General features: G+C 43.3%; 1 protein-coding gene across 1 annotated transcript in view; it reads right to left on the reverse strand.

Annotated features, from left to right (window-relative positions):
• Window positions 1-7,108, reverse strand: part of pik3cg (phosphatidylinositol-4,5-bisphosphate 3-kinase, catalytic subunit gamma) — a 26,718-nt gene extending 19,610 nt beyond the window's left edge. The window contains exons 1-17 of the mRNA XM_020601529.1: window positions 6,893-7,108; window positions 6,590-6,761; window positions 6,243-6,505; window positions 5,553-5,639; window positions 5,367-5,449; window positions 5,035-5,204; window positions 4,761-4,948; window positions 3,890-3,997; window positions 3,614-3,698; window positions 3,340-3,529; window positions 3,012-3,181; window positions 2,738-2,925; window positions 1,867-1,974; window positions 1,591-1,675; window positions 1,077-1,506; window positions 851-949; window positions 628-763 (exon numbers count right to left, since the gene is read on the reverse strand). Coding sequence (XP_020457185.1) covers window positions 628-763; window positions 851-949; window positions 1,077-1,506; window positions 1,591-1,675; window positions 1,867-1,974; window positions 2,738-2,925; window positions 3,012-3,181; window positions 3,340-3,529; window positions 3,614-3,698; window positions 3,890-3,997; window positions 4,761-4,948; window positions 5,035-5,204; window positions 5,367-5,449; window positions 5,553-5,639; window positions 6,243-6,505; window positions 6,590-6,761; window positions 6,893-7,105 — 2,775 coding nt within the window. The 5' untranslated portion in view covers window positions 7,106-7,108. The remainder of the gene's footprint in view (window positions 1-627; window positions 764-850; window positions 950-1,076; window positions 1,507-1,590; window positions 1,676-1,866; window positions 1,975-2,737; window positions 2,926-3,011; window positions 3,182-3,339; window positions 3,530-3,613; window positions 3,699-3,889; window positions 3,998-4,760; window positions 4,949-5,034; window positions 5,205-5,366; window positions 5,450-5,552; window positions 5,640-6,242; window positions 6,506-6,589; window positions 6,762-6,892) is intronic.
• Between the last annotated feature and the right edge of the window lie 10,830 nt (window positions 7,109-17,938).

Raw genomic sequence — 17,938 nt, forward strand, 5'->3', positions numbered from 1 at the left:
GCCACCTCATCAGGAGCATGCCCAGGCGTTGTAGGGAGGTCATACGGGCACGTGGAGGCCACACACACTACTGAACCTCATTTTGACTTGTTTTGAGGACATTACATCAAAGTTGGATCAGCCTGTAGTGTTGTTTTCCACTTTAATTTTGGGTGTCACTCCAGATCCAGACCTCCATGGGTTGCTAAATTTGATTTCCATTGATAATTTCTGTGTGATTTTGTTGTCAGCACATTCAACTATGTAATGAACAAGGTATTTAATAAGAATATTTCATTTATTTAGATCTAGGATGTCTTATTTTTGTGTTCCCTTTATTTTTTTGAGCAGTGTATATACATACTGTATATTGCAGTTGCAGCAGGTATTACGGCTTTACTAATAAGGAGCAACACCTAATACTGTATTCTCTCTAGAATTACATTTTAACTGTGGCAGGGGTGGCACAATAAGTATAATTTTGAGCGGAGCCAGGGGGTGGCCAGGGGTCAGAATCTGATTGGACACCCCCTGGCTCCGCTCATGATTATACTTACTGTAAATACCACAGTTAACAACATATACCAACTTGGACTCTATTAATTCAATTTTGCATGGCAGCATAACAACTGAAAAGTAAAAATTCACCTGTACAAGCTGCAGAAGGTATCTGAGCACATCATCGTCTTCCAGAGTCTCCAGCTTCCTGACAGCCATTGAGCGAACCTGAGTGTCCGAGTAGTGACAGTCCAGCAGCTGCATTGCCAGACCAACATCAAGACCACTGAATATGAACAATATGATAACAGTTGATGGGATACTGAACATGCAGAGGATAGAAGTATATAGTAACAGTGTGAAAACCCTTTACCTGCTGTCCCATGCACTGCTGCGCTCCAACAAACGGTGTGTTGCCAAAACATCTTCCTGTTTTCCCCATTTGACTGACCCTAGGAGCTTTGGGTAGGCCCTAATGACAGGAGAGGATTGGTGCCAAATATTAGATACCCAAAATTAAGAGAAGAAAGCAATAATTATTGTGGTATAACATTTATAGTCAATTTTCTTTTCTTTCTGAAATAAAATGACATAAGTACCTGGGGTTACGCATACACTCATGTCTGAAATGCCAGAGCAGCTCTTTGTCCTCAGGGCTGAGTGGATGCAGGGGGTCAGTAGCCACAATAGCCTCAAACTGTTTTTTCAGGTGGTTTGGCATCTCTCTCTGACCTCGCTCCCCTCCTTCAGATTCCTCACCACTAGCTCTGACGTCCCGACCTACATCCCGGCTCTTGGGCAGCACCACAGGATAGCAGTACTTATCCAGTAAAATGGCAATGGCCATGGAAGATGCTTTGTCTGGGTTGGTGGCTGAGGTGAGCTTGTCTGCATTGATGCTGCTGCTGCTCTCCTCGCTCTTCTCGGGCATTTTCCACATGTGGAGGATGAACTCCCCCTGGCGGAGCAGTGAGCGATGGTCAATCAAGAGGAGGTTGACATAGTACAAGAGGCGACTCTTGGTTTTTCCTAAAAGATGTATGAACAGACAGAAATAAGCCTCATTCTAAATATTGTTAACAAGATAGGCAACTACAAGTGAGAAGACTTTACCATCATGGCTGCATCCTCCTGCTGTATTGTCTTGGTAGGAGCTTCCCTTGGAGTTTGGTATCTGAGGTTGCTTCCCGCATACCACCTGGGAGGGAAAAAGTGGGCAGACCAGAACCACTATACAGTATAATAAAGTAATGGAAGTAATATAATAGAAGTTATGTAAAAGGCCATCAATCTCCCTGACATCACTGCATGTGGGAACTCTTATCCATCCATCAAAAATATATTTATTACAATATTTCACACAACCTTTCAATTAATGTTTGAATTTACCTGGAGGTTGAGGCGTGCCCCCTTAGGCAGGTCCTTAATTTTAATGTTAAACTCCAACCAGCAGTTCCACAGTACTTCTTCACTGAAGGTTTTAGAGGTTGTTCTCTCCTAAAAGAACAGATTCAAGGTTAGACTCTGCTGTCAACTAAACATTGCTCTGTATGTGTTTTTAAAAGAAAAGTGTTGAATTTAAAACCAACAGACAACTGAGATAGTTGTTGTTCTCAGATATCTGTTGTTGTTATAATACATAAACTTTTTATGAATTCAAACCCTGCCTTTGATACCATTTGTTATGCGTCAGCAAATGTCATTTTGTTAATAAAACAAAACAGTGTGTTTGCAATAAGTTTCATATTCACCTTTACGCATTATTCTGAAATTTCTTTTTCTATACAGTACAGCTGTTGTCATTGTTAGAGGCAGACTCTTGCGGTATTCACATTTTTTTCATATACAAAGGAAACAGGAAATGATACAGAATCTAATTCAGTGTTAGTGTTTTTAATTTGATCTCACAAATATCAGCATCACTGATCTCCAGCAGATAAGAACTGAATTAAGCTACTGCTAATACAAACTGAAGAATTCCTAAGGCAACTAGTTTACACCAGAAGCATTCAATTGTTATGTACTAGGTAATAATAAATAATAATAATAATAATAATGTCTTTAGATTAAAAGATTTAAATGGGCAACGGGAGCAGCAAGAGTGTTGCGGTTTGTTTCTTTTTGTGTTCTTCTAAAGAAATAGATTAAACATCAAGTTTAACAATTTTCATTGTCCTAAAATCAATATAAATCACAGTCACCATTCTTAAATTTTCTCTTGCTTGAAAGTTTTGTCAATATATGTGTATGTTGCCACTACCTGGGCTAAAAGCTGCTGGCCATGGAAGATGCTGGCCTCTATGAAGACAATAAACTCTGGGATTTTGGGCAGGGATGGAATGTCGATACCCAGCACCTTCACTCTGAACTTCCTGTTACAGTCCCACATAGAGATGGTGAACACTCGTTCATGGTCATTCTCATCGATGGTCAATTGCTCATGGGTACCTGGCATAGACAGTTAGAAAATAGATACAACTGATACATCACACATACAGTATAACACAGTATATTTGCCCGGTTCAAGTTTTTACCTGCAACTCCAGTGCAGTCATCCACTTGGGCCCAGTCCTCCTTCTGTACCAGATCCAAATCAGGATCAGGTGGTGTCTCCAGAACCAGGTGAATCTCTAGGTCATTCTTCAGACACTGACGGATCCAATTAAAGTTCTGCAGTGCTTTATCCCCATACAGGTACTCCTCCCTGTGTAAAAGGACATTGAAAATAACAATAATTAACAGTTTTGAACTACAATTAATTACATAAATCAATTACTCTTTGACTTTCAATGCAAACTTGATTATGCTGGCTAAATGTATAAGAAGGTCAGGAGTGACTGTGGGTTAGTTTTAGCATCTGACATACCTTCCACAGACACGTAGCACATAGTCTGCCTCACACATGTTGTCAGGAAATTGATGCTGCTGCTGCTCTCCTCGCTCTTCTCGGGCATTTTCCACATGTGGAGGATGAACTCCCCCTGGCGGAGCAGTGAGCGATGGTCAATCAAGAGGAGGTTGACATAGTACAAGAGGCGACTCTTGGTTTTCCCTAAAAGATGTATGAACAGACAGAAATAAGCCTCATTCTAAATATTGTTAACAAGATAGGCAACTACAAGTGAGAAGACTTTACCATCATGGCTGCATCCTCCTGCTGTATTGTCTTGGTAGGAGCTTCCCTTGGAGTTTGGTATCTGAGGTTGCTTCCCGCATACCACCTGGGAGGGAAAAAGTGGGCAGACCAGAACCACTATACAGTATAATAAAGTAATGGAAGTAATATAATAGAAGTTATGTAAAAGGCCATCAATCTCCCTGACATCACTGCATGTGGGAACTCTTATCCATCCATCAAAAATATATTTATTACAATATTTCACACAACCTTTCAATTAATGTTTGAATTTACCTGGAGGTTGAGGCGTGCCCCCTTAGGCAGGTCCTTAATTTTAATGTTAAACTCCAACCAGCAGTTCCACAGTACTTCTTCACTGAAGGTTTTAGAGGTTGTTCTCTCCTAAAAGAACAGATTCAAGGTTAGACTCTGCTGTCAACTAAACATTGCTCTGTATGTGTTTTTAAAAGAAAAGTGTTGAATTTAAAACCAACAGACAACTGAGATAGTTGTTGTTCTCAGATATCTGTTGTTGTTATAATACATAAACTTTTTATGAATTCAAACCCTGCCTTTGATACCATTTGTTATGCGTCAGCAAATGTCATTTTGTTAATAAAACAAAACAGTGTGTTTGCAATAAGTTTCATATTCACCTTTACGTATTATTCTGAAATTTCTTTTTCTATACAGTACAGCTGTTGTCATTGTTAGAGGCAGACTCTTGCGGTATTCACATTTTTTTCATATACAAAGGAAACAGGAAATGATACAGAATCTAATTCAGTGTTAGTGTTTTTAATTTGATCTCACAAATATCAGCATCACTGATCTCCAGCAGATAAGAACTGAATTAAGCTACTGCTAATACAAACTGAAGAATTCCTAAGGCAACTAGTTTACACCAGAAGCATTCAATTGTTATGTACTAGGTAATAATAAATAATAATAATAATAATAATGTCTTTAGATTAAAAGATTTAAATGGGCAACGGGAGCAGCAAGAGTGTTGCGGTTTGTTTCTTTTTGTGTTCTTCTAAAGAAATAGATTAAACATCAAGTTTAACAATTTTCATTGTCCTAAAATCAATATAAATCACAGTCACCATTCTTAAATTTTCTCTTGCTTGAAAGTTTTGTCAATATATGTGTATGTTGCCACTACCTGGGCTAAAAGCTGCTGGCCATGGAAGATGCTGGCCTCTATGAAGACAATAAACTCTGGGATTTTGGGCAGGGATGGAATGTCGATACCCAGCACCTTCACTCTGAACTTCCTGTTACAGTCCCACATAGAGATGGTGAACACTCGTTCATGGTCATTCTCATCGATGGTCAATTGCTCATGGGTACCTGGCATAGACAGTTAGAAAATAGATACAACTGATCCATCACACATACAGTATAACACAGTATATTTGCCCGGTTCAAGTTTTTACCTGCAACTCCAGTGCAGTCATCCACTTGGGCCCAGTCCTCCTTCTGTACCAGATCCAAATCAGGATCAGGTGGTGTCTCCAGAACCAGGTGAATCTCTAGGTCATTCTTCAGACACTGACGGATCCAATTAAAGTTCTGCAGTGCTTTATCCCCATACAGGTACTCCTCCCTGTGTAAAAGGACATTGAAAATAACAATAATTAACAGTTTTGAACTACAATTAATTACATAAATCAATTACTCTTTGACTTTCAATGCAAACTTGATTATGCTGGCTAAATGTATAAGAAGGTCAGGAGTGACTGTGGGTTAGTTTTAGCATCTGACATACCTTCCACAGACACGTAGCACATAGTCTGCCTTGCCAAGCAAAGCTCTTTTATTTGCTGTCTTGGTGAAAAAGCTAGTCAATACCTAAACAAGATGGAAAGTAGTCAGACAACAGTAGAGGAAATGGTACACAAGCACAGAGAAAGTGGTAACCATGTAAGTGCCATTCATCAATACATTTGTCTACCTGTGCTGGTGTGTCATCGATGGAGACCTTGATTGTCTGACTGGCTGTGCTGATGTGGATCACCACCAGGATGTGACCATTACTTACCTGAGTAGCAATAAAGCAACAGAAGGAAGTGAAAGCAATGAATGAAACATCTGAATAAAATAAAATAAAATACTGAGTTACTGAATTCATGGGTATGGTGACCAAATCAATTGTTTGTTGATATTTAATAAATCATAAATGAACAAGGAAATCCCAGTCTAAATGTACCAAGAATCGGTCAGATAGTAAATCAGTTTCATTTCTCAACTTATCAGTTAATCAATCAATGATCTGCACAGAGGAAGTCACAAGCACTAATGAAAACATGAAAAATATGTCAGCTTGTTCAGTTTGTACAGTCTACTGGTCTTCGGTTGAAAGAAATCCATGTTGAATTTCACTGGAATGACTTGGTGTGTCTGAAATAGATTATGTTTCATGTGCCTGTGGAGATTCTCATTCATCTGGGTCATGGAACAAATCCCAAAAGTAGTCAGCTGGACTTGCCTGAGGTTCCTTAAGACAATGACAACTTTTAGCACTTCAAATGTCATACTTTTTCTTTTGCTCAGTAAGATGTTACTGGAGTTTTGTAATAATTTCAGACAATATGGCAAATCCATGATATATAGAGGGCAACAGCAATGAAAAAAAAATGCATACCTTGCTAAGCAAATGCTCAGGCAGAGGTTTGCGGGTCACCCAGGGATCCATGGAGTAAAGTTTTGGGTCACGGTCTGACAGCTCAATGCGCCGCGGCGTCAGCAGTTTCCTGCGAGTGAACTCCAGCTCATCATCATGCACATTGCTGACATCAGTCACATCATAGCCAATCAGGTAATTTAAGTAACGCTGGTACTGCAAGGACTCGTCTGAGGGCTGGGAACGGGGAACCAGCTGGATCCTTCCCATATCTTTCTTCAGGGCTTTAAAACACAACAGATGCATTTTACATCATCACAAGTGAGTAATCTGCTCCCAAAAACATTAGCAAGTAACAGGTTCAGTACCTCTCCAGTAGTGAATGCAGTCAAGTGTCTGGAAGACCTGGTGCTTGTCATAGATCTCACATACATTGCCTTTCTTCTGGTAGAGCAGGATGCAGTGGTCAGGAGAAAATCGCTGGTAGAAGTCAGGACAGAGGTTTAAAGTCACCGCTTTCAGCCACACCTGAGCTTTCACCTGAGAGACAACAGGCATGCAAAAGAATTTACATATGTTTAAAACTTCTGTGAGTACCACTTTAACATCCATAAAAATCATCACCACATGTTACACATCAGTGTATTTAAGAAATCAGTAAATTAGGCAACCTGTTCCACAGTCCAGTTTCCAGCCACCTCCAGTTGTAGAGTGTCAGGGCTGTTTCCACCCCACGTCGCAGTGGGCAGGACGAACTCAACAGTGATCTGATCCATGGAGGTGCTGGAGGATGAGGTGATGGCCTTCTTTCTTCTTCTCCTTCGGATCTGTTCACACAGGACTTCAGGCTCTTCGTCACTTATCTGGATCTGCTGCCTGTCCATTGCCTAGCTTGATAGGGGAGCGAGAAAAACAGAGATTGTCTATACATCTGATCTACTTTTACAAGGCCCATTAAGTAAGGATGAGCTAAGAAGATGATCCAGAAATGCAAATAATGCACCAAAAAAATACAATATTGTTGACAGAGAAATGTATATTTGTCCTTTTTTGGACTTTTTTATACTGATCTACTGACGTAGGGAACTAAGATGGGACATAAATAAAAGTAGTGACTGTTAAACAGCTGAAAAAGTGATGAGAGAGGATATTTACTGCTTCTGCTTCTTCCAAATGAATAAAATACAGCGAAGCTGTAACTATTTTGATTGTCAATTAACCTTTTAATCATCTTATGTATAAAATGTCAGGAAAACATAAAAAAAAAAAAAAACAATTTGTCATTTGTCCCTGAGGTCAAGGTATGGTTTTGTTTTGTCCAATACCCAAACATTTAATATAAAACAACAAAAAGCAGCAAATCCTCCCATGCTGATCAACTGAAGCCAAAGTATACACATTTTTATTAAAAATGACTCAAACAGTTAATCAATTATCAGAATAGCTGCTGATTAATTTTCTACAAGCTGACAAGTTGAGTCATTGATTGTTTGCTTCAGTTATCTGTAGCCAGATGAAGCCCCATTTTGATACTCTGACTGCACTCTTCTGGACAGAGACCTCAGATGTTGTTCCACTTGTGCCTTCGGCCACGGATAAGCGGAAGAAAATGGATGGATGGATGGATGGAGGTCACTGTGTGTGTGTGTGTGTAGAAAAAGAGAGATGCATTTGCATTCAGGCCCAATGGGAAATAGCATTTGGATTTTTTCTTTAAAGTAGAATTTGTGGGCAGTGATGAACACATTCAATAAATAATGTGCAAATTTAGCTAAAATATGATCGTCAGCCTCCAATATAGATGCTTTCCAAACTATATGGGAATAAATAATTTTAAATCTGTTATTTAACTTTTAACAACATAGAAGCACTACATAAGCCACTAGTCATTAATAATAACACTGATAGCCATTTTAAAGTAATCTTTAAAAGCACTCATGATGTTAACTGGCTAAAAATGTTCAGAGGTTATAGAATTTGTAACCTGGACTATACTTTCTTCTTCTTTCACATCCGCAGAGGAGGTTTTGTAAGGCAGGAAATAAACTCGACAAGGCATTATTGTAACTAAAACTATACAAACTATCTGTGTTGTTTTGACGAACATGTCATAAATATTATTAGGCCTGTATCTACTATTGAAATGGTCAACGCTGCGAGGACTAAAGAAACATTTAAAGCAGCGGAACTGGTTTGGTCTGTGGTAAATGTAACGGTGCTGCTGCCGTGATCATCGGAAGACGTGTTAGTTTTTGTAAAACAAAAACACAAAACCTTTTTCATGACTCACCAATGAACGCAGACGCAGAAGGCTACGGAACCCGGAGCATTAGGCAAAAGTTTCGGCATTTACGCTACATGAAGAGAACACACTCCAGACTAAAATGTTCTTACGTTTGTGAGCAAACCCTGTATTAAGGAAATGCTACGTTTGTACTCAGGAAGGTTGTCAAGTTCACCGGCTAACTTTTTCCATCGGAACAAGAACATTTCCGACATCTTTTCACAATAAATGCCATACCAACGCACTAAACCTGGTCGAAACCTGAACTCATATTCCACATATTATAATATGTAGCAGAGGACTGAAACCGCTGAAAGATATTAAAAGATTAATATGCCCTCCTTAATGAGAGAAGGAAAAACATAAAGGAGGAAAAGGTAAGAACCTTTTTGTTTCAGCCGTGTTAGCTGCCCTCCAGAGGTCACAGCGAGGACTTGCAATACTACAGAAATTAAAGCTGGGATCTGTGACTTTTATAAAAATCACTTTTTGTTATATTTGAGTAAAAATTATGCCCTGGCAGTAATATATAAAACAGATATTCTGTGAAAATATTAGGTTTCACGGGCTCCTCCTTGTGTCTGTATAGCCATTTGCAAATCCACCATGCTTGAATGTGAACTACCTATCAGGAGGTGGTGCAACCCACTGTCAGTCACCTCATGCTCAGGCAGCACTGTACCTCTCTACCCCATCCCACCAAGTCCACTTGCTTCAAAAGAAGACTGACTGATAAAACACAGTGGAAACATTGGAAGAATTTTGTATGTGTCTTATGCCTGTCTCATGCAGCAGAATTCTATTATATCAGATGAGTTAATCCACAATTAAACCATGAGACGCGTATCTCCTGTAAACCCCCCTGTTTTTTATGTCTTGTCTACTTTTTCCCCTCTCCTACATTTAGTGAAGGGTAATCTTCACTTTCAGAGGTTTAAATCACACAGATCCTGTTGTTTTCTGTTTCTAATGGTATCTGTTACGACTTATTTAAAAAAAATCAATAAAATATACAGTAAATCCATATGCTACATTAAAAATGGCACACACTAAAGCCTGGGCCACCATGATCCAGCACAACATGTGGCTGCACATGTCACAGATGCCGGAGCAGATCTGAAAGAGTCTGCTGGAGGGCCCCATCAGCCCCGACAGACTCTTTGGCCCGCACCTCCAGGAGATCGTCACCTACCTGCAGCAGGCATCTGATGAAGCAGAACGAGTGAGACAACTCGCGTCACGGGGACGGCTGCACCCTCAGCACCCTCAGTATGACTGGCACAGCCACAGAGGCACCCTCACAGAGTGAGGCGCACAGTAGCCACCGGTGCTTCAGTAGCCACTGGTGCTTCTGCTGTAATGCAGCACACTCCACCACCGAGCACTGCACCTCCTCCTCCCCCTCCTCCCGCCACGACCTTCAGACAGGCTGCCCCAAAGCGCTCCCGAACCATGAGGCGGGCAGCCTCCACGTGGACGATCCTCCCCACTGAACCCCCTGAAAGCAATGGCGACAGTGACAGGAGATGGGGGGCATGTGTGGATCACCAGAGACAACCAGACCCAATGGCCCTTTTTAGGGCCACCCACAAGTCTGTAAAGAGCAGTTTCCTAACAGTCCTTTTTCCTTTTTTTCTGAATCTGAATATGTTTACACACATTTCCTCACTATACAGTTCTCCCTTCGCACAAGCTGTGCCAAGAGACACACTGAACACTGTTCGTCCTCTCCCTGTAGGCCAGTCTAACACATTCTCCAGACCCACACCGGCGGGCTCAGCGGCGCTGCTGTTGTCCCTCTGCAGTCTCCCCACCTCCCACCCATTGGTGCATGTGAGTGGCAGCTTTTCTCCTGCACGTGACGCGGACAGCAAAGCTCTGCTCGGAGCACTCGCCTCTCCACGGCCCTTTTGCCACCACCCTCCCATGGGTTGTGAGGAGCGAACACTCGGCTCTCACAACAGCGGGGAGGGCATATCAGAGGCTGGCGACAATGTGCACAGATGCCCCACAAACAAGTTCACTTTCAGAGTGCTACCCCATGTGGCGGGAGTGGCTGTCCATGAACAGCTGGATGGACAAGCTCATAGAAACTGATCACACTCTGCAATTATCCAGACATCCTCCTGCTTTCAGTGGAGTGCTGGAGAAGGTTATGGTGTTGCCAGCAGGCTCCACCACACTGATGGCGGAGTTGCAAGAGCTACTGACAAAAAAACATATCTCTGTGGTTCTGCCCAGTCAGGAGTAAGAGGGTTTCTACTCACGCTACTTCCTGGTCCCCAGAAGAAGTCGGGCAGAATGAGGCCCATCCTGGACTTGTCCCTCTTCAGCACATACATAGTGAAAAGGCCGTTTCACATGCTCACCATAAATCAGGTGCTGGAGTGTGTACTTCCAGGCGACTCGTTTACATCCATCGACCTAAAGGATGTGTATTTTCATGTGCCCATCTTCCCCAAACATAGGAAATTCCTGCACTTCTCTTTCCAAGGTGTGTGGTTCCAATGCAACCAGTTGCCCTCCAGTTATTCTCTGGCCCCCCGCACATTCTGCAAGTGCATAGAGATGGCACTAGAACAGTTGTGCAGGAAGAGAGCAAGAGTCTTTTTTTATCTGGACAATCTGATTCTGATGGCACCTTCAAGATAGCAGGCTGCATCTCACACATTGGAGCTGGTCCAACACCTGACCCAGCTGGGTTTTGCAGTGAACTGGAAAAAGAGTTCACCATTGCGTGTCAGACAATAATTTATCTGGGGGTGCAGCTGGACTCCCTCAGCATGAGGGCAAAACTGTCATCTGTCAGGCAGTAGGCACCTCTGTCCCTCCTGCAGCGCATCATTCCCTGCACAAAGGGGATGGCCCTGTCTGTGATGCGTTTATTGGGTACCATGTCAGACAGTCATGTAGTGGTCCCTCTCTGTCTCCTTCACATGAGGAAGCTCCAGAGGTGGTTTGGCCGCGTTTGCCTCGACCCCGTGCAGCACAAGAGGTGTATGTTAATGGTTCCCCCCCCCCTCAGTCCAGTCAGAACTGACGTACTGGAAAACCCCTGGTGTCATGGTAATGGGGTTCGCCTCAGTAGAGTCACATCACACATATTGGTGTTCACAGATGCGTCTCTGCTCAGGTGGGGAGGCATGTGCCTGTCACAGGTTGTGGGGGAGGGAAGTGGCGTCAGATCCCATCTCTCCACATCAACTGCCTGGAGCTAGCCACGGTGCAGAAGGTGTTTGTTCTGCCCGGTTGCTGGACATAGCATGGAGTCTCCTACTCTGGGCCCATCAGAACCTGTGCTCTATCGGAGCTGTGCATGTTCCGGACGAGCAGAACTGCGCTGTGTCAACAACGGTGTCTTATGTGATGAACTGGTCTAATTTTTAGCGGTGGTGTGTGGAGAGAGGCACAGCCCCCATGTCATGCCCATTGGCACAAGTGTTGATTTTCTTACAGACCCTGGTAGACAGAAATCTGGCTCTGTCTACTGTGAAATGCTGCAGCCATTTCGCCCTGCCATGAGGGTTTTGGTGAGAGATCTGTGTTCGCGCACCCACTGGTGAAACACTTCCTGAGAGGAGTGGGCAGATGGTGTGGTACCTTCAGTGACACCACAGTGGGATCTGCCCCTGGTCTTACACGCGTTCAGGGGACCCTCTTCGAGTCCATAGCACAGACCTCTCTCAAACACCTTTCGCTGAAAACATTGTTGTTCTTAGCCCTGACGTCAGCTAATCAAGTCAGTGATCTGTGCATGCTCTCAGTCTCACTGGCGTGTCTCTCTGTCTGTGAAGACAGCAGCTCGGCAATCTTGAGACCGAACTCTGCGTACATGCCGAAAATAATACCATCTTCTTTTCAATCCAGAGTCATCTTCCTGTATGGTTACTTTCTTCCTCCACACGAAGACGAGTCAGAAAGAGAGCTCCATACTCTCTGTCCAGTACGTGCACTGTCCCATTATGTGGCCCGTATGGCAGCTATCACACAGTTTGTGCAGTTTGTGCATTACAGGGAACACTCTCTTGGGAAGCCCCTGACTAAACAACAGCTGTCTCACTGGCTGTGTGAGGCCATCATACAGGCATACGCCAGCTGAGAGAGATCCCCCGCCTGGCATCAGAGCTCACTCCACAAGAGCTATTTCATCCTCCACAGCAAGAGGGGCCGAGCTCCAAATGCAGCCACAGCCACTTGCTGCAACCACAGTTGAGCCCATAGCTACTGCTATAGTTTCTTCTGTGTTTTTTTTCTGCCTGTCAGCAATGCTGTCATCTGTCCTTCCCTGGTAACACTCACTCACTCTTCCTGTCAACCCACCTGCTACACTGGTACTGATAATCATATTTAATGTTGAACTGTGTGTTGTTCCTGCCTACTACTCTCCTCAACTCTGGTCAACTCCTCTGCCACGCCAACAGAGTGCAATCAGCCGCAAAACCCACCACACCTTCCTCTGGTGTCTACACATCTTCAGCCCCCTCACCTGAATGCTTCTATCCTCTGGTCCTCCCAGTGACTACTGCTCCTGCCTGACTCACCTGTATGCCCTGGTCCTCCAGTCTGCCTGGTACCTACCATCTCCAGCCTACTCTACTGTACGCCGTGGTCCACCAGTCTCTCCTGCACACCACAGTCCTCAGGACCCTTGGCTTCCTGCTCAGCCCCTGTTTCACTCTGCATACCAGTGTTCTTGTTTAATAAACTCCTTTGTGTCTCATGCCAGTAGGGTCTGCATATTTGGTTCCTACCTCACTCGCACACCCTTAACAGTATTGTACTTTGAGCCAGAAGATCTCACATTGCCATTTGCAATAAAATAACCTACATTATAAATATGGTGGCATGCTATCATTACAGTTTGTGTTCACATTGTGAGTGCCACATGATCATTGTTTATCGCTGCTGCCATGGTGCATGGCTACCAATACTGGGTCTGTCTATAACTAATTAACTCAAGACTCAAAGTGTTTATTGTCATGTGCACAGTAAGGAAACGTGTTTCCCTGTACAATGAAAATTGTAATTTGCTGTCCACAATGAATGCCAAACAATACAAAATAAAATATAAGGTAGATAAATGGTACACAAAATCTAAAGGCACTTAAAAACAGCAAGTGGAAACAAATATAATAAAAACTATAAAGAATATAATAGAGAGAATGTATGCTACGTCGGAACTGTATGTGCAATAGTGAGTGAGTGTGCAATTATGCATGTGTGAATGTGCATGTGCAAACTTGGAATGTAAGCAGTACAGATGGAATTACATAAAGTAAGTCCTGATTGTATACTCCTGTCAGCTGTTTAGGAGTCTGATGGCAATTGGAAAGAAAGAGCTTTTCAGTCTAGAAGTCCTGCATTTCACACTCCTGTACTTCTGGCCAGGGGGTAGAGGTGTGAACAGTCCATGCTGGGGGTGGCTGGGGTCCTTGAGGATGGAGGCAGCTTTCCTGCGGACTCTGTGGTGGTAAATGCTCTGCAGAGAGGGCAGTGGAGTCCTGGTGGTCTTTACCACTCTCTGCAGGCGCTTGTGGTCCTTGGCAGCAGTGCTGTCATACCAGACAGTGATGCAGCTGGTCAGGATACTCTCAATGATGCAGCTGTAGAAGTTGCTGAGGATCCTAGGCGACATGCCAAACCTCCTCAGTCTCCTCAGGAAGTACAGCTGCCGTTGGGCCTTCTTGACCAGCTGTGTGGTGTTGAGTGTCCATGTGAGGTCCTCACTGATATGGACGCCTAGGTATTTAAAGCTGCTCACCCTCTCCACTTCCAGCTCCCAGATGAACAGTGGCTGATGAGATCTCCTCTCCTTCCTCATGTCCACTATCATCTCCTTCGTCTTGTCCGTGTTGAGGGTGAGATTATTGTCCTCGCACCATGACACCAGACCAGCCTCCTCCCTCCTGTAGGCTGCTTCGTCCCCGCCAGTGATGCGACCAATCACTGTGGTGTTGTCTGCGAACTTCAGGATGATGTTGTCTTTGTGGGAGGCAACACAGTCGTGGGTGAACAGGGTCCTATCCCTGCAGTGTCGTCCACAAACTTTAGGATGATGTTATCCTTATGGGAGGCAGCACAGTCATGGGTGAACAGGGTGTAGAGCAGGGGTGGGCAAACTATGGCCCATGGGCCACATCCGGCCCGTTGGTCCTTTTAATTTGGCCTGCGGAAGATTGGTACAGGATTGCCCAAATCAAATCATAATTATGACTGCATTCATTTGACCTTGTCCTGTAATGCCTGGTGTTCCACCAGGTGGCGCATTAGGCGCGGTGATACATTGACTTGATTTTGCGGAGCCAGTGTCCAGTCAAAGGCTGTGTGTCTCATTTGCCAAGAAACCACTGTGGTTTTAAAGGAATACAACATTAGCCGTCACTTTTCTACCAAGCATGCTAATTATGCTAACAACCAGTCAACGCAAGAACGGACAGCTACTGCTCAAAGGCTGACAGCTAATTTGCAGGCTCAGCAAAATGCCTTTATCTGACAAACTGCCATTCAAGAATCAAGCACAAAGGCAGGTTGTTTGCTGGCATTCAAATTAACAAAGACCAGCAAGCCTTTCTCCAAAGGGGAGTTTCTCAAAGAGTGCATGGTAGACAGACAGACAGCAGGTATCTTGTGTCCTGAGAGCAAGAACAAATTTGAAAAAATTAGCTTATCACGCAGGACAGTGACTCACCATGTTGAGCTAATTGACGAAAACTTAGCTAGCAAGCTAAACAAAAAAGCAGAGTCATTTACATTATATTCCTTGGCACTGGACAAAGGTAATGACATAAAGGACACCGCTCAGCTTTTAATTTTTATCAGAGGGATTAATGACAGTTTTAAGATAACGAAGGAGTTTTTGGCCATGGAATCCCTAAAGGGGAAAACGCGGGGAGAGAACTTGTATGACAGAGTTTCGGGGGTCATTCTGAGGCACAAGCTACTTTGGAGTACACTTGCCAACGTTACCACAGATGGATTGCCAAATTTTTGTGTATCTGGCCTGATGAGACAGTTAGTGGAGGGGAGGGGGGTTGGGTGGTTCAGGCGCGTGTGTGCCTCTTCTCTATGCTGTAGCTGGAGGTCTCAAAGCGGGTGTAGAAGGTGGTGAGGTCATCCAGCATGCTGTCTGTGGAGCTGATGATGTTGGTGGCGGTCCTGTAGTCTGTGATGTGCTGCAGGCCTTGCCACATCGGCCCAGAGTCAGCAGTAGAATAGAAGCCATTCAGCTTCTCTGTACTGCCTTTTGGCCACAGTAATAGCCTTCCTCAGTCTGTACTTCTCCACTTTGTACTCCGTCTCATTCCCTGAACTGAATGCATGAGAGCGAGCATGCAGCATGTAGCGTACCTGACTGTTTATTCAGGGCTTCTGGTTGGGGAACTTCCTGACCTGTATGGTGGGCATGATGTTGTCAACACAAGCGCTGATGTAAGTGGCATACTCAGCATAATTCTGTATGCTAACAGAAAAGTCTTCCAGGGTGGGTGCAGCTTTAAACACATCCCAGTCTGTCTGATCAAAACAGTCCTGCAGGGTGCCCTCAGTCTCTGGGATCCAGAGTTTAACTTGTTTGGTGACAGGAGATGGTGGTCTGTAACCACGGACCACCATCCCTGGACCATACACCTCCTCGCCTTTCCAGTCTCCACCAGCCAGGTTGATGCACAGTCACAAGCTGCCTTTTTCACCACCATTCTCTACTCTGTCTCAACAGCCGGCTTCACCTCAACCAGCCAGCCAGTGAGTGACCTGTTCTGTTTCTGCAGCTCGGTCCAGCTTCTCCATATTCTAATAGTGACAGTACTGTGCTGATCGACACCCGGTTCCACAGATTATATATTTTCAGTATTCCTGCCTTTTTATCTTTTTACTTGTAAATATCTGCACAGCACTCAGTAAACCTATTTGCACTGAAATCAGTCCTCTCGGTCCATTTTTTTGTTTTCGCTCACTCACCCTCCCGTGTGTGAGCGACTCTAACAAGGCCAGGATGAGAGTCTTAGGATTTGAGCAATTTAATAAAACATAGAGGGACAAGTAACAAAAAAACAAACAAAAAAACAACCAAACGCTTAACCTGACAAGATTCAATCAGGCATATTTGATTTGATTTGATTTATTCTTTCAAACATGCAGAACAGAACAAATGACAGCAACACACACACACACACACACATATATTTACCCATATCCAACCAATGCTAATCCAAAATCAGTTTGCTTACACCTAGTACATGTTTGAATGGAGTAGGAAGAAGTCAGACTTATCCAGTCCTACCCCATAACATCATATTATACAAAAAATTTCATGCATCATTGGCTGCAAGCAGTATCTCTACATAGGTAATTGTCTTCTTCACCAACAAGTAATACACAGAAATAAGCAATACATAAAACCTAAATTGGTCATGGAGCGATATAAAAACAATGGAAACAATGGAAACAAACAAATACATACAAACCACAGCCCATGGATGAGGCAGGGAAAATGTCCAGACTTATAAGTGTCCACAACAAAAACTAACCAAGCGTGAGGATCAAGCACAGAACCCAGGTGACAGAAGTCCATGAAGAGGTGACAGAAGCAGCTGGGAAAGAGAGTAGACAAATAAAACTTGGGAGCAGGCAACAGGATCAAGCAAGGTATTGAGATCAGATGAACCAGCAAAGGATTGAGGGAAGGGAGGAGAATATATAGGCTGAAGACCAGGGGATAATGAGCAACAGGTGGAAACAATGAGTGGTAATTATGAACTGGGGTAAAGCTGCAGGAGGTGGGTGACACATAACAGGAAATCAGACAAAATAAAATTGCATAAACAGAAAGCAAGTCCAAACCCTAACAATGTCCTTCTTAAATCAAATCAAATCAAATTTATTTATACAGCACTTTAAAAACAACATTCAGCTGACCAAAGTACTTTACATACACAATAAATGACTAAAATAGAGTAAATAAGATCACTGCAAATAAAAATAAAACAGCACAATGACACAAACACACAGTTAACATACATTCAATAAATTAAAATGAAAATGAATTAAAAGGAATGCATCAGGCCCTATAGTGTATTAAAAGCCAAGACAAATAAATATGTTATAAGCAATGATAGAAAAGTACTGAGGTCAGTAGCTGACCTAACATTAAAAGGTAGACTATTCCACAATTTAGGGGCTGCAACAGTAAAAGCACGGTCACCCCAGCATTTATATCTGGCCCTTGGAACCTCTAAAAGAAACCAGCTTGAAAATCTGAGGGACCTTGTAGATTTGTGGCACTGCACTAATTCAGTGAGGTAAAATGGAGCCAAACTGTTAAGAGCCTTAAAAACAAAAATCAATCAACTTAAAGTCAATTCTAAAATGGACTGGAAGCCAGTGGAGAGAAGCCAGTCTTCTTCTTTTTTCGGCGGGTCCCGTTTGGGGGCGCCAC

Source organism: Monopterus albus, unplaced genomic scaffold, assembly GCF_001952655.1.
Source record: "Monopterus albus unplaced genomic scaffold, M_albus_1.0 scaffold51.1, whole genome shotgun sequence".
NCBI lineage: Eukaryota > Metazoa > Chordata > Actinopteri > Synbranchiformes > Synbranchidae > Monopterus > Monopterus albus.